Source organism: Podarcis raffonei, chromosome 13 (genome assembly GCF_027172205.1).
Source record: "Podarcis raffonei isolate rPodRaf1 chromosome 13, rPodRaf1.pri, whole genome shotgun sequence".
Classification (NCBI taxonomy): domain Eukaryota; kingdom Metazoa; phylum Chordata; class Lepidosauria; order Squamata; family Lacertidae; genus Podarcis; species Podarcis raffonei.
Window position 1 is genome coordinate 13775192 of NC_070614.1, and position 21415 is coordinate 13796606.

The 21415-nt window shown below is 46.2% G+C and overlaps 1 protein-coding gene across 1 annotated transcript in view; it reads right to left on the minus strand.

Moving 5' to 3' along the window:
* The window catches only part of SCN4A (sodium voltage-gated channel alpha subunit 4), a 158506-nt gene that overhangs the window by 109431 nt on the left and 27660 nt on the right, over window positions 1-21415 (minus strand). The window contains exons 7-12 of the mRNA XM_053362896.1: window positions 20120-20401; window positions 16703-16766; window positions 15225-15366; window positions 13324-13536; window positions 4579-4746; window positions 1617-1740 (exon numbers count right to left, since the gene is read on the minus strand). Of these exons, the coding sequence (XP_053218871.1) occupies window positions 1617-1740; window positions 4579-4746; window positions 13324-13536; window positions 15225-15366; window positions 16703-16766; window positions 20120-20401 (993 nt within the window). The remainder of the gene's footprint in view (window positions 1-1616; window positions 1741-4578; window positions 4747-13323; window positions 13537-15224; window positions 15367-16702; window positions 16767-20119; window positions 20402-21415) is intronic.

Genomic DNA, 21415 nt, shown 5'->3' on the forward strand with positions numbered 1-21415 from the left:
AAACAATAAGTTACTTCATTTACATATACGTAATCTTAATTATATTTTATTGTCATAATGTTATTGTTGTTTTCCTCTGCCTTTTTAAAACATTTTATGTATTCTTTTTCTTTCCTTTTCATTCTAACTTATTGTAATATTCTTAATAAATTTGAAATTAAAAAACAACAACACAAGGACCTCTGGCACACGATCATTTTTTCCCACTAAGTCAAAGTCAATACAGTCATACCTCTGAAGCCGAACGCCTTGCGAGTCAAACGTTTTGGCTCCCGGACGCCACAAACCCGGAAGCGAGTGTTCCGCTTTGTGAATGTTCTTTGGAACCCAAACGTCCGACGTGGGTTCTGCGGGTTCCGATTGGCTGCAGGAGCTTTCTCAGCCAATTGGAAGCCGTGCTTTGGTTCCTGAACATTTTGGAAGTCAAACGGACTTCTGGAATGGATTCCGTTCGACTTCCAAAGTACGACTGTATTTACTAAGATGTCCAACTTCAGCCAATAAATCGGTGAGACAAATCAATGGGCAGAACAATTGAAGCCCCTGATCCGCCATGCCCAAGGGGGTTAGGATGGCGTGGTCGTGTTCCTCTGGCCAGCCAAGCTCCACTGCAAGGAGCACCCCCATGCACCCCAAAGAGCATTAGCCAGCGGAAACCCCCAAAATGGGGCATTTCAGGAGCAGGAAATTGCTGGAGCTGTCCAGAATTGGATCTGCTGGATCCTGAGCTGCCCCTCCTGCGCTCACATGGCAGCAGTGGGCTTGATGTGGACCTCTAGGCTGTGCTAATCTGGGAGCTAGCACATCAAAGGAGCATTTTTGAATGAATGGCTGCATTCAAGCTCCACCATTGCCCGTCAAGAGTTGGATTGCAGCCTCCTGCTTAAATTTGAGACCAAAATTTCACCCAGAGGCAGGGAACCCTTTTCAGTCTCTTCTGCTGGGGTAGAGGCAAAGTTGTGCAGCTTAGTGGATGCGCCTCTTACCTTTGGAATGTGGCCTAAGGTGCAAAGCCACAGATGTCTACCTCTGCTCTTATGGTATGGAAGAAAACCCTCTCCAAGACAGAAGTACTGTTTCTGGGAGACATGGGAAAGGGCAATGGGGCCAACACCATTAAAGGCCCTGTCACTCATGATCAAGTCTGTATGCTGTGTCCCTTACACATGACAGAAGGAAACACATCTTGGAAGGTGTGCTACACTATTGGAAAAGACATGTACCCTTCCCAGGGTACAGCCATCTTTTTCGAACCACCAAAGGCATCTGGAGTTTTCAGAACTAGAACAGCATCTCTCTTATTCCCTGGGCTTCTGACTAAAACAACAGTCTACTGCCAAGTTACTGTATTTTTCCGTCTATAAGATGCCCCAATGTATAAGACGCCCCCAAATTTTTTACATTGTTTTTTAGGGGGGGGGGAATCTAGTCTTATACATGGAAAAATACGGTAATTTGTATTTATTTAATGGCTTATGCAATCCCTGATCTCGCTTAGTTCACAACAATTCACAATATTAAAAATGATAAACGTTATATTACGCAATGATCTTTGTCGTCGTTTTTCCTAATGCGAGAAACAATCCAGCTCTACCCAAAGTCATGGAGGAATTTACCTTCCAGTGTGTTGGAGACTATGCTGAGGGCACTCTCTGCTCGTTTATTCAAGCCTGTCCCTTCTTGGTTTCCTACTTGGAGGTGGTTGTGGTCAGACGTCTCATGCTCCTCCGCTGGATCTGACTGCAACAGGGAAACAAGGATGATTTAGCGCAGGGTATCTCACACCTTCTACCTCCAGGGCCCACCTGCGACAGCTGAAAATGACGGAGGCCCACAAGCCACTCACAAAACGGGTGGAACGTAGTGTCAGAGCTTGGCAAAATCAATGGGCAATTACTGGGATCGCTTTCTACGGATATCTAATCTATCTTTGGAAATTGATAAATTCCTTGTCACATGTTTGCCTTGTTTAATGTTGTATTTAATCTTGTTTTTAAGTTGTATTCATTCAACTTGTTTTTATTATTGCTTGTTAGCCGCCTTGGCTGGGGAGGGCGGGGTAAAATAATAATAATAATAATAATAATAATAATAATAATAATAATAATAATGGCAAGGAGTTACATAGCTCAGTTTTTCTCAAGCTAGGTACACACATTTACTTTGGACGTATCATGGCACAGCATCCCCATTTTGGGGCAGAATGTGCTCATCCAGAAGTGTTTTTCTTTCATATTTTCGCTTCCCACCCTACATGCCTCTCAGAGTTTTTCCACCCATCTCCTGTAATTTCTTCTCCCATTCTCCTTTCACACTCAACTTGTAATTCATTCCCACCCACCCCAAGCTCCTCAATATTGCGGCTGCTGCTGTTGATAATGATAACGATGATGATGATAATTGCCCTTCACCACAAGATCTAAGGGAGGTTCACGAGATAAAAATACAAGGTAAAAGCACAAATAAATAGTTCAAGCAAAAACAACAAAATAATAATCCCCCCCTCCCACAAACACATTTAAAAGCCTGTAGAATATCAGTCAGCCAAAGACCAAGTTGAAGAGGAATGTTTCCACCTGGTACCCCCCAAAAATATGTATTTTTCGCTCCATAAGATGCACCTGACCATAAGACACACCTAGTTTTTAGAGGAGGAAAACAAGGGGGGGGGGAATTCTGAATCAAATGTTGTACTAAACTATTTAATAAACTACCGGTATATCAGAATAATATTTTAACCATGTAAAGTGAACAGCAGTCAACAGTGCCATTAAGAACCATCATCACTGTTATTAACAAATGAAGAGAGACTTTATCCCCTAGCAAGGGGGGGGGGAGGGAATGAGCTTCCCACATTGAGTCCCTTAGGACTATATGGCTTTGCCCTACACAATTAGTTTTATAAAGCCGAATCAACCCTGGCGATCAATGGGGTGACAGATGTCGCAGCCAGATTGCCCTCACATCCACTGTAGTCCGCTGGCAGTAGGAGTACAATATGGGCATGTCTTTAAGTTAACATCTTACATTAAAAACCTGACAGTACCAAACTATCGAAGGCTTTTCACCAAAGCCAGACTAACCGTCTTTCCTTCTGCAGTGTTGGATGGCAGGTTGAGAGGAGTTCCCTACCAGGACAGACTTTGCTTGTGTGCCCAAGACATTGATTCCATAAAACATATTTTGTTGCACTGTGCAAAATATGAGCAAGCCAGGGCTGAACTGATATTACCCTTGCTGGTACCTTTCCCGGAAAATCAGAGGCTCACTATGTCAGGTTCCTATTGGAAGACCGGACAAACGCTAGAACATTAGCAGTTTTTATCGGTGGTCGCAAGAACCATTGATCCCTATATTCTGAACAAAATGCTTGTTTAACCTGGAGGTAGGCTGTATGAATTGTGTATTGCTTTGTAACGATTTGTTGGGTCTCAGGACCGTAATAAAGATTGATTGATTTATAAAGCCAAAAGAAGTGGGACCTTTTTCCTTTTTGTTCATTGCAGAGAGCTCTGGGGGCTTTCATATGAGGGAGGAACGAGGGAGGAATCTGATTCAATTCCCATTTAAAGTCAAAGCTACCTAATTCACACCTTCGTACACAACACAAGGACAAAACCACAGCCGCCCTTAAAATTTCACACTTCTGCAAAGGAAGGCACTACTATCCCGGCAAGACCAGTGGCGGAGGGAGGGTCTTGCGTGGCGGCATGTCGCCTGTGGGGACGTGGGACGTTGCCCATGCGAGCGTCATCCCAAGGGGGTGGCACACACATGCCCGCCCATCCCAATGCGGCGGTCGAGGGCGGGGGCGGAGGGATTACACGGCTCTCGCTGTCCTTGCTTTACACCCGTGTAAGCGGCTCCTGTCCCACTTTGCTGCTTTAAAGCGAGCTGCGGAGAAGGGAAGGACAGCAGCCATGGCTCCCATCTGTCCCTCCTCCGCGCAGCATTCACTTCATAACACGCACAGACACTTCCCCTTACTTTGTAGGAGGAAAAAAGTGTGTCTTATGCAGCGAAAAATACGGTATATAATGAAGGTGCCAGGTGAACCGCTTGTGGGAGAGCACCCCACAAACAGGGATCCATTGCAGAAAAGGCCTGTTCTTGTGTTGCCACCCTCCAGGCCTTTCCAGGGAGAATTAGGAAGGATGGGGAATGCCCCCGTCTCTTTGCCCTTGTACAAGGACCCTTCTATTCCGGCTCCGGCCTGGTGGAACGCTCTGCCTCATGAGACCAGGGCCCTGCAGGATCTGATTTCTTTCCGCAGGGCCTGTAAGACAGAGTTGTTCCGCCTGGCCTTTTGGGTTGGAGCCAATTGGATTCCCTCCCTCTCTTTCTTTTTCCTTTCTCCTCCTGTGATGAGGCCTGCATTTTAATATTTTAATGTTTCAATATTTTAATGTTATATTTTAACATCGTTTTTAAGTTGCATTCATTTAACTTATTTTTATTATTGCTTGTTAGCCGCCCTGAGCCCGGCCTTGGCTGGGAAGGGCGGGGTATAAATAATTATTAATTATTATTATTATTATTATTATCATTATTATTATTCCTCCTGTGCAGGCGACACACCTCGTCTATTGTAGCTGACCGGTCCAGCACCAAGCGTGGGATGACGCGGCCGTTACAGTCTTTTGGCCCATCTTGATCACTAGGCGCCTCTTGATCGGACTCCCCCGTCTTCTTTTTCTCCACAATAACGCTCTCCGCAGAGCTGCTGTTTGCTGCTTGCTCTTGAAGCTGTGGAGAAACCAGAGATCTGGGTGAAGAGTATTGCCATATATATATAATGATTTGTTGGAGGTACCCAGCACAGACTGGGCTCAGTTATGTTGAACTAAGAGTGGGTGCACTCTTCCCACCTTGCATCAAATCTACGCTTCCAGGTCTCATAAGAAAGCTGCAGAGATAGCGCAGGATAGTGCGCACCCCGGAAATGATCTCCTTCAGCTTCTGCCTTCTGAAAGAAGGTACAGGGTTATAAAGACTAGGACTAGCCACCTGAGAAACAGTTTCTATCCAAATGCGATTTTGGTTTTAAACGCAGTGTAAGGTAGTCTCTACGGGACGCGGGTGGCGCTGTGGGTAAAAGCCTCAGCGCCTAGGGCTTGCCGATCGAAAGGTCGGCGGTTCGAATCCCTGTGGTGGGGTGCGCTCCCGCTGCTCGGTCCCAGTGCCTCCCAACCTAGCAGTTCGAAAGCACCCCCGGGTGCAAGTAGATAAATAGGGACCGCTTACTGGCGGGAAGGTAAACGGCGTTTCCGTGTGCTGCACTGGCTCGCCAGATGCAGCTTGTCACGCTGGCCACGTAACCCGGAAGTGTCTCCGGACAGCGCTGGCCCCCGGCCTCTCGAGTGAGATGGGCGCACAACCCCAGAGTCTGTCAAGACTGGCCCGTACGGGCAGGGGTACCTTTACCTTTAAGGTAGTCTCTATGGGAGTATATTGTATTTAATTATGGAGTATCAGAGCTTTTAGGGGGCTAACCAGACTGGGATAGCTGGGATAGCAGGCTTGTTGGTTTCTGAATGTCTGACGTAGATTTTTTCAATTTCGTTGTTTGGTATGGGACAATGATAATAAAGATTATCGTATCGAGAGACCCAGGTACAACTCATTCAGCCAAGACACAAAGAGTTGGTTTCGCTTCCTCCTACCTCATAGAGTTACCTATGAGAACAAAACTGGGGGCTAGGGTTCTATCTCAGAGAAAAGGTGGAACATAAATGTAAATAATAAATAAAGATCTATACATATATATTTAGATGGTAATGATTCTCCAGCTGAGAGCCACATTCCATAACTGGGTGCTATTTCATGCCTTGGCCAATTGGAACTGATGCATAATCTTCTTTATTATTAAAGTGTTGTAGGTCGGGAATATTATTTCTGTCCCCCTTATGAGCGGGGGACAAGAACAGTGACCTACCTTAAAGCGCTCATTGTAATAATAATAATTTATTATTTTTACCCTGCCCATCTGGCTGGGTTTCCCCAGCCACTCTGGGTGGCTCCCAACAGAATATTAAAAACACGATAAAGCATCAAACATTAAAAACTTCAGTAGACAGGGCTGCCTTCAGATGTCTTCTAAAAGTCAGATAGTTTTTTATCTCCTTGACATCTGATGAGAGGGCATTCCACAAGGCGGGCGCCACCTCTGCCTGGTTCCCTGTAACTTGGCTTCTCGCAATGAGGGAACCGCCAAAAGGCCCTCGGAGCTGGACCTCAGGGTTCGGGCTGAATGATGGCGGTGGAGATGCTCCTTCAGGTACACTGGGCCATGGTCATTTAGGGCTTTAAAGCTCAGCACCAACACTCTGAATTGTGCTCGGAAATGTACTGGGATGGCTTCTCTAAATAAGGGACTGTCCCTGGAAAATAGGGGCACTTGGAAAGTCTGCGTAATCATAGCTGAATGGGATCTGTTAATGCCGTAAGTAGAATTTGCGTGTTTGTGCAGAAAATACTTAAAGTATAACTATTCTGGCAGACTATTTCCCCCCTCCCCTATTTTTATTGTGCTTTACGAAGGGGGAACTGAAGGCCTCATCCCTGGCCACTGACTGTTAGAACAAGGAAAACCCACATAGATTTGTCAAGAAAGATCTGGAAAAGGATGGGGGGGTGTGCTTAGCACCGTGTTTGAGGATACTTTCTGTATTCACATAGAGATGAGGGATAAATTCAAATCAGTTTGCATCCAAAGCCAAAACCTATCTACATAATTGGCACATTCCAAAACAATACATGAACGGAAACCCAGGCAGCCATCAATACGAGCCCGTGTTTCAATTTTGCATGGCAGTTCTCCAGCAAAAAATGCCCATATTGGGTGAAACTGCAGAGAAATGGGTGCACGTTCAAAGAAAATACAGGTGTGTTCTCATGAGGACTTTTTTTATTTAAAAAAATCACAAATTGATGTAGAATTGTGATGAAACGGAAAATAAGAAACTGAGAGAAACCAAAATTGACCATTTGCTTATCCCCAGATCCACATTGTTTCCCCGTCATTGCTTAATTCCCTCATTTTATTTCACAATTTATACCTTTCTATCAAAAAAGGGGACTGACCCCGTAGATATTGAAATCAGCCCAGAGTCCTGTTAAGACTTGAACTATATATGGCGTTCGTCTCAAGCCAAGTCCCCCTCCCGAGAAGATATTCGCTGTCTGGAAATAGAAAATCCACTTCCGAATGTTTAGATTAGAAGCACAAGGCCACAATACGCGACACCATTCTACACACACACACATATGGACAACTGCCTGTTTGCACAACCCGAAAATTAGATTTGTATGGGTGGCTCGGGGTCAAGTGGGCGGAAGCAGCTGGCAGGGCAGGAGCCTGTTACAAACTCTGAGATGCCTGAGATGCCTTCTCTTGTAGATGCTTTTAAAAAAACAAAAAAAGAGACGAGGACATTCAAGGCCAGAAGAGCAGCTAGCGCAGGACACAGGGATCAAAAAGGAGCAGATGGATGTGATATGAACGGGGTGAGAGTGAAGTTTGATTCAGTTTGCATTTAAAGGCAAAGCTACAACCTTTGCTCTTTCCGATACAATAAGCAAACTGAAATATCCTTCAAAACTCGCAGCCCCCTAAGTGCTCATCCAACTGACTTTCCCCCTGCACTTTCTGGGCAAAGGCCTGTCCCTGATTTTAAGGTTCCATGTTCAAGTGTGGGGTTTGGGGGGGGGGGGTTGCCTAGAGCTTTCCCCGTGAAAACCTGCTCTTTAAAGCTGAATCGGAGCAAATGTCAGTTTGGGGTTTGATGTTTGTTCTGATTTAGCTTTAAAGAGCAGGTTATCGCAGGATAAATTCTGAAGGGAAAAGGGGGGGGGTGCTTGGCCACAGAGCTTTAAATTGTAGACTGTGCCTGGAAAACGTGGAGGAAAGACAAGCGTAGATAAGCCCTGAATCAGAACAAACAGCAATTTTATGTGGATTGCCCTTGCTCCGATTCAGTAGTAAAGAGCAGGTTTTCACAGGGAAATTGCCTGGGGAAAACACAAACAAAATCACCTCACAGAAATGAATATACTAGTTTAATCTGCATAAAAGTGTATATATTCATGACAATAACATGCAAAATGTGCCTATTAGGCAATATTGCAAGCGAAAATGTTATATTAGGAGAATTCACATTAAAACGCGAATGAATTTTCATGAGGGCTTTTTTCAAAAATAAATAAATCACAAACGTATGTAGAGAAATGTAGAGAACTGAACTTTGGAGAAATGGAAATTGGAAAAATGAGAAACAGAAACCAAAATATTTGTCCACCGAAGCTGCCAGATATTGGTCATTATATGAGATGTAATAGAGGAATAAGCATTCGTTGATATGTGTGGCATTATGCAGTATGTAAAAGGAGGGGGTATAAAAAACAACGTGGAAGGAAAGGAGGGAAATCAAATCATAAGAGAAATGTATAACAAATTTGAAACTAATTGGTGAAAGTTATGAAAATCTAATAAAAAAAATTAATGCAAAAAAAAACATGCATCATCTTTTTGATGAGCTGCCACAAGAGAATCCATGCTGGCCCTTAGTAGAAGCAGGAACACAATAATTTCACCATGGGCTGATGTGGCTGGCATTCATCAGGGGCTGAAGGAGAAGCTCACATATGAGAAGTACATAGCAGGCAGGTCAGGCTGAAGGCAAATCACAGTCGTACCTTGGTTCTCAAACGCCTTGATACTCAGACGTTTTGGCTCCCCAACTCTGCAAACCCAGAAGTGAGTGTTCCAGTTTGCGAACATTTTTCAGAAGCCGAACGACGCAGTTTCTGATTAAGTGCAGGAAGCTCCTGCAGCCAATGGTAAGCCATGCCTTGGTTTCTGAACCATTTCGGGAGTCGAACAGACTCCCGGAACAGATTAAGTTTGAGAACCAAGGTACCACTGTATACTTTGTTCTGAGTGTTGAGGGTGTTCTGAAAGAGAGACCACTGCCTGTGTTGCATGGGCTCATTGCATTTTAACCTTAAAAAAAGGTTTTACAGTGGTACCTCAGGTTACATACACTTCAGGTTACATACGCTTCAGGTTATAGACTCCGCTAACCCAGAAATATTACCTCGGGTTAAGAACTTTGCTTCAGAATGAGAACAGAAATTGTGCTCCGGCGGTGCGGCAGCAGCAGGAGGCCCCATTAGCTAAAGTGGTGCTTCAGGTTAAGAACAGTTTCAGGTTAAGAACGGACGTCCGGAACAAATTAAGTACTTAACCCGAGGTACCACTGTAAAGGGACAGGGTGGCGCTGTGGGTTAAACCACAGAGCCCAGGAATTGCCGATCAGAAGGTCGGCGGTTCGAAACCCCACAACGGGGTGAGCTCCCGTTGCTCGGTCCCTGCTCCTGCCAACCTAGCAGTTTGAAAGCACGTCAAAGTGCAAGTAGATAAATAGGTACCGCTCCAGCAGGAAGGTAAACGGCGTTTCCATGCGCTACCAGAAGCAGCTTAGTCATGCTGGCCACATGACCCGGAAGCTGTACGCTGGCTCCCTCAGCCAATAAAGCGACCCCAGAGTCGGCCACGACTGGACCTAATGGTCAGGGGTCCCTTTAACTTTACCAATGTATAAGATTTTGTTTCAAAGCCCTATAGAACGTATTAGCCTAAGATGAGTGCAAAAGCCTTGCTGCACAGGGGCGCCGACATGCCTCCCACATCGAGGGGGTGCAGTCACATGACGGGTCACATGACACTGCCTGGGAAGCACAGAGGGTGATCTTCACGCTTGCTCGCCCCAGCTGCCCTCCAACTCCTATGCTCCTGGGTAGAGGCTAGGAATAACAAAGGCAAAGATCGCCCTCTCTCGTCCCAGACACTGCCCGGCTCCTGGGCTCCTGGGTGGAGGCTGGGGCTGGGGCATGTGGAAGACACATGGCAGCAGGGGATGGCGACCCACTCAATATGGGGGGAGGCTGGAACCCCTTGCGCTCCTTATACCTGGCACCCCTGCTACTGCACTACACTTGTGCATCTTAAGATATGCCTCTGCCACTGGAGATCTGCAACGCTGCAAAGGCACCAGCAGAAGTCCATCCCAGTGAATCAGCTGCGCTGTGCAACTCCACAGGCAGGGGAACCGAAACAGGGCAGAGACAAGGATGCAACTGAGAGGAGTAGCCATAAGCCATATAGTTATTGGTAAAACCTATTTGGTGTTTCACAACTTTCTGACTAGTTGCAGGACCTTAGCCAGACCTAGCAGAGTACATGCAGAATCCACGGTAGCAATTGGCAACTTGGCTGCAGGCAGGATAGACGAAGCAGGAACCAGGAACTTGTAGTTAGGTGTTTATTATATACAGTGGACTATATACAGGAACAGAGCACGGATCTTTTGCTAGCTCTCTCTGACACGACTCACAACTCTGAACTCACGAACTCCAAACTAACACATTCCAGTTAGTAGGCCACTAATTATCACTCCCTTGAGAGAGCTTGACCAATCAGGGAGTTGTCTCCATGTCTCTGTTATCACCAGGCGGACTTACTCCTTCAGATTGCCTTCTGGCTGTCTGCCAAACCTTAACTGACTCTGTGTGAGTAGCTGCACGTACACAGTTTCCCAACAATAGTATACCCCTATCAGAACCCAATCGCGCACGCGCGCACGCACACACACACACATGTTGGTGCGACGTTATGCCCAATTTAGAGGGATTCAATTGAGTGCAGAAAAGCCGCTGCTTCCCCATCTTCTGCTGCTGTGCCCACTCTGCCACCATGAAGCATACAATACAAATGTACTCCAATCAAAAATCAAACCACACCACTGGCAGTGCAAAAAAACCCCTGGCATTATGTGCTTTTTCAGGGTGCAGTTTTCTCCCCTCGGCTTTTCCACTCCAAGTGTTTCATTTGTTCGGGACTGACGGGAAGAAGGGAGACTTTCTATATCTGTTCAGTTTTAAGCAGCTCCAGGAAGCGAGAGGCAAGTCTTGCTGATGGCAAGATATATTTATGCTGTCAGTAAACAAGGAGGCTAAGGGGCTGCGTCACAGCTCAGGAATGGACTGGCAAACTGCTGGCTCATAGCATCCTGCTGCAGGCTCCCCGGCAGTGGCAGTCAAACTTCTGTTACTCCACCCTGTGCTGACGGCTTGGAAGGATGTACAACTAAAATGGTTAAAGGACAAGCAAGCAAACCAAGCCCTCTGCAAATAGAATCGTCTCCCGATGCTTCGTTTTCTTTTAACCAAGCAAGTCAACCAAACAAAAGAAACAAAATCCATTCAAACATGATACTCTCCACTGTCATTGAGAATCGCCCATGCCTGCTTGATACTAGCTGGCAAAAGCCAGCTGGAACAAGGAGATAATCTAGCATGTTCAACATTATGTTTGGGGGGTTTGGGGGGGAGCAAATAAAGCAACTCCCAATTCAATTCCTAGCAGCATGCAGGCAGAGGGGTTTTAGCCAGCTTGCACAGATGCCCTGAAATTATCCCCCCCGAAGGGCCTTTTTAAAATGGCCTTTGACACCTGAGATGTATATATCCAGGAACCTCCTCCCTGCCCACCTCCCCACCCCCGCTGGGCAATGCTGTAGAGGCCGGTGCAACATCACTTGGCTGTTTGGCCTCCTCTGCCCCCTCAAAATAGGGGTGGGGTGCTGAGCCCCCCTGAAATATACTCAAGAGTCGAGAGTGGATTTCATGCTCTTTATTCAGCTCATAGTGGTGAGGAGGAATGGAAGTTCCCCCAGAATGTCTGCTTTATATACATTATTTACACAATGGGCCCCACGTGATTGGCTAATTCCGGGATTCATCTGTAGGCCAATCAGCTTGCAGATTCACTTCCACCTGGAGCTGGATTGGGTGGCTCCTGTGGACCAATCAGACTGCTGCATTCTGAATCCTATTCAACTCAGTACATAACACCCCTGATAAGGAATATGGAGGGGGCTGACGGCACCTATGCCCCCTGAGACAAACAGAATAAAGCACAGACCAAATTGAAGAGCAGATGAGCTCATTCTCTTGTACAAAAAGAAATCAACCCTATCAAAGGTTGCCCTGTGTTGTAAAAAATTAGGGTGCATTCTATGGCAGACACAACAACCAGAACAATCCTGAGGCCATTTTGACTCTCCCAAAAGGACCTCAAATATTCTTCTGCAGTAGGAGGAAGGAAGGAAATAGGGAAAGCTTCCCCATTGTCTTTTCACTTGCAAATCCACTTAATAAAACTGCCTGGAATGGAGGGGGCTTACTCCTCCCTGCAAATCCAGTATTGCAAATTGCTGTTAAGCTAAGCTGTCAATAGGGGTAAGTTTGTAAATAAGAGATTCAGGTAACTGAAGTATTGACCTGGCTACCATTATCAGGTACAGTGGTACCTCTGGTTAAGAAGTTAATTCGTTCCGGAGGTCTGTTCTTAACCTGAAACTGGTCTTAACCTGAAGTACCACTTTAGCTAATGGGGCCTCCCGCTGCTGCCGGGCGATTTCTGTTCTCATCCTGAAGCAAAGTTCTCAACCCGAGGTACTATTTCTGGGTTAGTCTGTAACCTGAAGCGTCTATAACCTGAAGCGTCTGTAACCCGAGGTACCACTGTACCTTGGCAGGCAGGAGAGAAGCAAAGTTCTCAAATTTCCCTTCCATGATACTTTTTGGGTGTTCCTTGGCTAAGGGGTGGGCAATTTCAAAAGTCTTTAAAGGGTCTTGCACAATTTTGTTCTAGGTCTCTCTTACCTCCTTGCAAGGAGGGGCAGGGAACTCTTGTTCCAACAGAAAAATAAAGATCTGCCTTGCTTTCTCTGGATCCTGCGTCCATCCATCCATCTCTAACCAGCGATGGACTTAGTCCAGGGGTCAGCAAACCTTTTCAGCAGGGGGCCAGTCCACTGTCCCTCAGACCTTGTGGAGGGCTGGACTAGTTGGGGGGGGGGAATGAACAAATTCCTATGCCCCACAAATAACCCAGAGATGCATTTTAAATAAATGCACACAATCTACTCGTGTAAAAACACCAGGCAGGCCCCACAAATAATCCAGAGATGCATTTTAAATAAAAGGACACATTCCACTCATATAAAAACATGCTGATTCCCGGACAGTCTGCGGGCCGGATTGAGAAGGCGATTGGGATGGATCTGGCCCCCGGGCCTTAGGTTGCCTTGCCCTGACTTAGTCCCTTGGGGAGTTGGGTAGCAAAAGCCAAACCCCAGTCTTATTTCTACATCGCCTAAATCACCTGAGAAAGGAAAAATGCAGAACAGTATGGGCGCACTCAGAGCTTTTGGAACTGGGCGAGGCAGAGTAAAGGAATACCATCAAAAAGCCACCAACCAGTCTTTGTTGCTCCTCCTGGTGCTTTTTCAGCTGCTCCACCATCTGCTGGAACTCTGCCTCTTTCTCCTGCTCCTCCAGCAGAGTTGCATCGTTCTGCTCGGCATAAGCCATCGCAACCACAGCCAGGATCAGGTTGATGAGGTAGAAGGATCCCAAGAATATGATCAGAATGAAAAAGATCATGTACGTTTTCCCAGCCGCTCGCAAGGTCTATGGGGAAGAAGAAGAGCGTCCTGTCACCCTTTCTACCGAAGGATCCCTCACCTCTCACTTCAGATACAGGCTTTTGCTTTCTGTGCATGCTCAAGGGCACCTCTGCATGTTGCTACTTCACATGTTACCTTAGCATTTGAAAATATAATTCTGGGACTGGAGACTAAACTGGACAAGGCTGTCACTGGCTCTCTTGCCTGCTTACATTTCTGTAAAAAGCAGCCCAAGATTCAGGTCAGGGCCATGGTGTTGGTGGTGTGATGGATTTAACCAGTAATAACAACAACAACAACTGTATTTTAATATTTTGTTGGAAGCCACCCAGAGCGGCTGGGGAAGCCCAGCCAGATGGGCGGGGTATAAATAATAAATTGTTGTTGTTGTTATTGCATTTTTTTATACCCTGCCCATCTGGCTGGGTTTCCCCAGCCACTCTGGGCGGCTCCCAACAGAATATTAAAAAGACGATAAAACATCAAACATTAAAAACTTCCCTAAACAGGGCTGCCTTCAGATGTCTTCTAAAAGTCAGATAGTTGTTTATTTCCTTGACATCTGATGGGAGGGCATTCCACAGGGCGGGTGCCACTACCAAGACGGCCCTCTGCCAGGTTCCTTTTAACCTCACTTCTCGCAGTGAGGGAACCGCCAGAAGGCCCTTGGAGCTGGACCTCATTGTCCAGGCTGAACGATGGGGGTGGAGATGCTCCTTTTATTGCCCAGCTAATTTTAGGCTCTGGGCGTAATGGATGTGTGGGAATCTCCTCTTTAGAAGTAATATATATTACTCCACTTGTTTTGAAATGTGGCAAGTGAGTCCTGCTGCGATTGGAGACATTGCCACTCATTCTGATAATTCAGCCCTGGACGTTTAACTCAAAGTCTTGCCCTGGGTTTAACCATTTCCCCACATGTCGTTTGCCAGGCGGAAAATTGTTCACCCATGGTACATTCTTCCAAACTCTCTCTACCTCCAGGAACTTTTCCCACAATCAATCTGTCGTCCAAGGAAACCCTGTGGAGGATTATAGTGAAGGGGAATGTTTTATTAGAGTGCACACACAGTTTGTGTAAATTGCAGGTCAAGCCTATTGAGTTCCACCCGTCAGTTAAAGATGTGTCCCCAGAATGCACTCAACACTCTCCAGCAAACCCAGGTTGCAAAGACAAGACTGACATGGTGGGCAAGGTGTTTATTTCAGGAATGTTTGTCAGCTGTTAGTGATCTTCTCACTGCCCTTGTTCACACACCAAAGTAAACCACAGCCATGATCTCTGGCTTAGCATCACATCCAGACCAGGGATCTAGCGAACTGCAACCGGCAAACCAAGAACAATCCTTGGCTACAGACCATGGTTCGTTGGGACCATAACAAGCCATGATCCCTGGTTTGGATCTGATGCTAAATGAGGAAACATGGTTTGATTCCTCCTAGTTCATGCTAGCAGCAAAGCAGACACCATTTGCCTGTGCCTGGTAAACCATGGCTTAGCATTACAACCAATACTTACATGTGAACCCCAAGGAACCCCTAATGAGCTTCCATGGAGCTACAAATCTCTCCGGAATATAGAATCATAGAACTTTAAAGTTGGAAGAGACCCTGAGGGTCCAATCTCAACTAGATCATACATGCGGCCCCAAAGTCCCTGTTTTCTTGGAACAATAACATAACTTGGCCTACCAGTTGAAAGAGGTTCTCCCAGTAGTCTTGAGTCATGAGACGGAACAGGGAGAGGAAGGCCCAGCTGAAGGTATCATAGCTTGTGTAGCCGTAGTTTGGGTTCCGGCCAGCTTTCATGCAGAGATAGCCTTCTGGGCATTGCCTACAAGAGGGAGGGAAGGATGTCAGCAATGACATCATGCAAGGAGAGGTCATAAGAGCAGCATCAAGTTCCTACTAAATCCATGCAGAACCCAGGCATGAAATAACCACATTCCCCCCCGCCTCAATATAGAATTTAAGAATTGCATAGCTTTAAGAATTGCATAGCTGCCCATCATCCAACACTTTCCCCCAGCAGAAAATTACAGTAACCAGCTACCAGGTAATGATTGAGTTCTGCTCTTGTCAGGTCTACTGACTCTTGGAATTAGAACAGGGCTAGACATAGAACAGGAGACCTAAAAGGTAAAGGTAAAGGACCCCTGGGCGGTTAAGTCCAGTCAAAGGCAACTATGGGGTTGTGGCGCTCATCTCGCTTTCAGGCCGAGGGAGCGGGCGTTTGTCCACAGACAGCTTTCCTGGTCGTGAGGCCAGCATGACTAAACCGCTTCTGGTGCAACAGGACACCATGACGGAAACCAGAGCGCATGGAAACGCCGTTTACATTCCTGCCACAGCGGTACCTATTTATCTACTTGCGCTGTCGTGCTTTTGAACTGCTTGATTGGCAGGAGCTGGGACAGAGCGACGGGAGCTCACCCCATTGCGGGGATTTGAACCACTGACCTTCTGATCGGCAAGCCCAAGAGGCTCAGTGGTTTAGGGGGAGGCGGGCTCTTTAGTCTCAGCAACTGGTTTCATGCCGTAAGACCTACAGGGAATGAGCTGCTGCGTTCATTAGGCCTGACACTCCGCCAAGCCTGTGTTGATTTTGAACTGTGTTGATTTTGATTACCTGTGTTGACTTTGAACTGTGTTGATTTATCGACCGGCTCGCTCCATGACAGCTAGCCGATGTGGTACCCTCTAGATGTTGCAGGATTCTAAATCAGTCCCAAACAGCGTGTCAAATTGTCTCAAGGTGATCAAAAACATCTTGAGGGCGCCATGTTTGAGGGACTCCACCCCCACCTCACCATTCTTTAAATCAGCACAGTTTTCACACTGATTTAAAATGGTCGAGTCACTAGAAGACAGATCTCCTCCTCACTCCAAAGAGCAGGGGTCAGCAACCTTTTTGAGCCGTGGGCCGGTCCACCGTCCCTCAGACCATGTGGTGGGCCGAACTATTTTTTTTGGGGGGGGGATGAACAAATTCCTACACCCCACAAATAACCAAGAGATGCATTTTAAATAAAAGGACACATTCTACTCATGTAAAAACATGCTGATTCCTGGGCCATCCATGGACCGGATTGAGAAGGCAATTGGACCGGATCCGGCCCCCGGGCCTTAGGTTGCCTACCCCCGCCAAAGAGGGATCAGATGTCACTCACCCTGCGTCAGAGCTGTTCCCACAGAGCAGGGCATCAAGCGCACCCTCAAGGAAATAAAAATTTTCTTCACGAGAAAGAAAAGGCAGGTGTGAGTATAAAGTTCATACTGTAACACAATTGCAGGTTTAAAGCAACGAATAGAAGAGTCAAACTAGATATGACACAGGAAAGCCGCAATCAGGATCTCAACCAGAGAAGCTTAAAGTTAAAAGCCATCTTTAACTTTATGGCAATGAATGTCGCGAGTCAGCGACGTGTATGTCATGCACCGAAGTTTCATTGGAAGACCTGTGAGTCCTGGATGAATGAATCTATTTATTACAGTCCCAAACCAGAAATATGGGCATACACAGCGATAGAGAACATGTAAATATACATAGGTGAAATTAAAATCTATAAGCTAGAGCACGGTAAATAATACAGATACAAAACAATTAAAATATGTAGGTTAAGACCTACAGAGAGGTTCCCCTCCATCAGCTTTGATAACACGAAGACCTGTGAGGTTTAACCTGTGAGTTTTAGTGCTATGAATTTTTTTTGGGGGGGGGATTTCTCAGTCAAATCCTGGAGTGACTTCCCTTGAACTAGCAGAAATAGAATCGGCAGGTTTCGAGCTGAGTCTTAACTGAGGGTTGCTGCCATTATATGCATGTAATGTATTTTAAAAGATACAGTTAACGTGGGTTTTTTAAAGTATTATCAAGTGGTGAGAAACGCATTCATGTGCGACCCACTCCTGAGAACTAGGCTTTGCACACAGACGGTTCCGAGTTCAAGTTCTGACATCTGCGGTTAAGAGGATCTCAGGTAACAGGAAAAGGAAAGATTTATTCCTGCCTGAGAGAAGATCAGACAACACAGAGTTACATGAATAAATGGCCGGATAAAGGCTCACCCAGAATTTCTTTCTGTACTACGTATCTAAGCCACAGGCCCTGGCTTCAAAGCTTTATGTCCAAGTGGGCTTTTTAAAAACCTGGTGGTTTCCTCAAGAAACCCCTCATTTTACCGCTGAATCGGAGCAAACAGCAATTGGGTCTTCTGTGGATTGCTGTTTCCTTTGATTAAGCAGTAAAATGTGTGTTTTCCTGGGGAAATCACTAGGACCGAAAAACAACAACAACAACAACAACAACAACACACACACACACACACACACTGATACAGAGCTTTAAAGTACTGACCTATGCCTAGAAAGCGTGAAAGCATGTCTGGATGAGCCCCAATATAATTTTATTTATTATTATTATTATTATTATTATTATTATTATTATTATTATTAAATTTGCATACCACCCTATGCCCATAGATCTCAGGGCAGTTCACAACATAAAACCACAATATAAAAAAAAACACAAAATACGTAATAGATTCTAGCATGCGGGCAGGGGGAAACACCTAAATTATATAATTTAGTATCCAAATAATTGGTATTAGTAATTGTATTATAATTTGGCATAGTTATAATGAGGCTATTATTGGACTGTAATTGAAAACTAATAAAATTATTATCAGCAAAATATGTAATAAAAATAAAAAGACAAACCTCAAATCCCCCCTTCATGCGCAAGGAACTATTAAGGAAAGGCCTTTGTGATACAAGCTTGTAAGGGGCAACGAAAGGCTTTGACTGTGGAGTCTTACGATCAATACATTTATGTACAATACAATAAAAATACCTTTACTGGCATTACAAGCTGAGACATTTAAAATCACTGGGGTAAGTTTAAAACGGACAGGAGTGAGGCTGTCGAGGGTCACAAAGCACTCAATTGTTCTGCTTCACCCTGTCCATTCCCTAGAGCAGGGGTCAGCAAGCTTTACCTCGCCTGGGCCAGTTCACTCCAGCGGAGATCGCTCCATGGGCCAGATCATGTCTGTGTAGACGTGATTTTTGGTGTCTGCATCTGCGCAGACATGATTTTTGGCGTCTGTGCATGTGCAGGCGTGATTTCCAGCGCCGCGGAAGCGAGTCCCTGCTCCGCGCTGTGCCGGTTTAGCACAGCGCACAGGGACTTGCTGAGCAGGCAGCTCGGTTTGGGGGTGGCTCGGGGGCCGTTTAAATGACCCCCATTGGCTGCTTGTGGCCCCTGGGCTGCAGGTTGCTGACCCCTGCCCTAGAGGGATGATTCATTAAAAACCTCATTTGGCTTTCTCTCGGAGCCGTGGGTCGCAGGTCCAACACCTTGCTCAGCATCTGTTTGCGGAGTCTGCTGTGCAAGGTAAAGGTAAAGGGACCCCTGACCATTAGGTCCAGTCGTGGCCGACTCTGGGGTTGTGGCGCTCATCTCGCTTTATTGGCCGAGGGAGCCGGCGTACAGCTTCCGGTCATGTGGCCAGCATGACTAAGCCGCTTCTGGCAAACCAGAGCAGTCACGGAAACGCCATTTACCTTCCCGCCAGAGCAGTACCTATTTATCTACTTGAACTTTCATGTGCTTTTGAACTGCTAGGTTGGCAGGAGCAGGGACCAAGCAACGGGAGCTCACCCCGTCGTGGGGATTCGAACCACCAACCTTCTGATCGGCAAGTCCTAGGCTCTGTGGTTTAACCCACAGCGCCACCCGCGTCCCTCTGCTGTGCAAAGGGCAGTCCAAAAGAATATGGACCAGTGAATCTGGTACTCCCTGACTGCAGGCACACTGGAGGGCTTGATAAGGAATTTGCAAGTATCTACCTGTGGTCACTGCGGAGGCGAAAGCATTTAGTCTTGCGAGCATAAAACAGCTAGCACTCAATTGCACATTTAGCTCACATACAAATGTATTTATGTATATATGCAATTACTGTATTTTTCACTCCATAAGACACACTTTTTTCCTCCTAAAAATTAAGGGGAAATGTCTGTGCGTCTTATGGAGCGAATGTGTGGTGATTGCTGGCTCCCTTCCTGGCCCTGTCCCCTTGACCAGGCCTCCATTGTTGAATGTTCTGCAGACGGAGGCTGTTTGTTTCCCCAGCGACATGAGACTGGCTGATTAGATTATCTGTGTGGAAACTGTAGAAACGGCTCCCTTTCCTTTCCTAAAGAAGCTGCAGGACTGTGAGTTGAACCCCATAAGAACAGGATTTTTTCCCCTTTGCAAAGTAAGCTCAACAACTCTGAGCTGATCCTAAAAAAGGGAGGCTTTTCCCCTTTGCAAAAGAAGCTGCACAACTTTGATCTGATCCTCAAAAAACTGGGGCTTTTCCCCTTTGCAAAAGAAGCTGCACAACTGTCAGCTGATCCCCCCAAAAACGGGGTTTCGTCCCTTTCCTCCTCTAAAAACTAGGTGCGTCTTATAGTCAAGTGCGTCTTATGGAGCGAAAAACATAGTAAGTGCTATAGGCTTGGGTTTGAGATCCCCATCTGGCACCGCTCTGGGCCAAGTCAAAAGCGATAACATCAGCAGCTCTTGAAAAAGCAGCCCTTACCTTCGTTGTGGATGTACTCATCCCAGTCAAAGGTCTCGTTGCTATACAGGGTGCCGTTGTCATACAGGGTGCTGTTGTCGTACAGAGTGGCGTTGCCCATGAAACCGCCATCCAGTGTGTCGTTGGTGAACGGCGGCCACCGCACACACTTTTGCCGCAGGTTCCCCATGAAAAGCTGCAGGCCAATGAGGGCGAAGACGGCCAAGCAGAATACTGTGAGGATCATGACATCGGAGAGCTTCTTCACGGACTGGATCAACGCACCCACAATAGTTTTCAGCCCTGGGGGGAGAGAAAAAGCATTACTTACAGGCAACAAACTGAGCTTAAAAGGTAAAGGGACCCCTGACCATTAGGTCCAGTTGTGACCGACTCTGGGGTTGCAGTGCTCATCTCACTTTATTGGCCGAGGGAGCCGGCGTACAGCTTCCGGGTCATGTGGCCAGCATGACTAAGCCGCTTCTGGTGAACCAGAGCAGCGCATGGAAACGCCATTTACCTTCCCGCCGGAGCGGTACCTATTTATCTACTTGCACTTTGACGTGCTTTCGAACTGCTAGGTTGGCAGGAGAAGGGACCAAGCAACGGGAGCTCACCCCGTTGCGGGGATTCGAACCGCTGACCTTCTGATCGGCAAATCCTAGGCTCTGTGGTTTAACCCACAGTGCCACCCGCATCCCTAGTAAACTGAGCTTAGTGGCTTTATAAAAAAACAACCCAACATCCTACTCTCTCTCTCTCTCTCTCTCAATTTGATTTTACATATTTAAATTTACAGTCATATCACAAAACATCCAAAGTTACAAGATTCTCCTGAACCTCTGGACTTCCCACCTTCCCCTCCATGGTTTCTGTTATTAAACCTTTTCTACTGCATTTTTAAAAAGATAATCCTGATTATTTATAAATCCATTGTATCCATAGTTCTCATGACATTACAAGCGTTATTGCAGTCCTGCTAATGTTTTCAGCTGCTTACAGTGTTCTTTAAGGTAAATTGTAAATTTTCCCTATTCCTTATTAAAGTTGTGGTCTCCCCGATTCCTGAGCTTTCCGGTCAGTTTTGCCATTTCGGCATAGTCCAATAGCTTCATTCTTCTCTGGTAAGGACCAACATTTATTTTATTTTATTTGTTTTATTTATATATCGCCCTATACTTGGAGGTCCCAGGGTGGTTATCAATGCTGTTGGTTGGTAACAATTTATTTTATTTTAAGGCACAGTTTGCATTGAACATAAATTCTAGCAACTGACATGCTCTGATGTCAGGGGCCGGCAGGGACGAGGGATGTGAG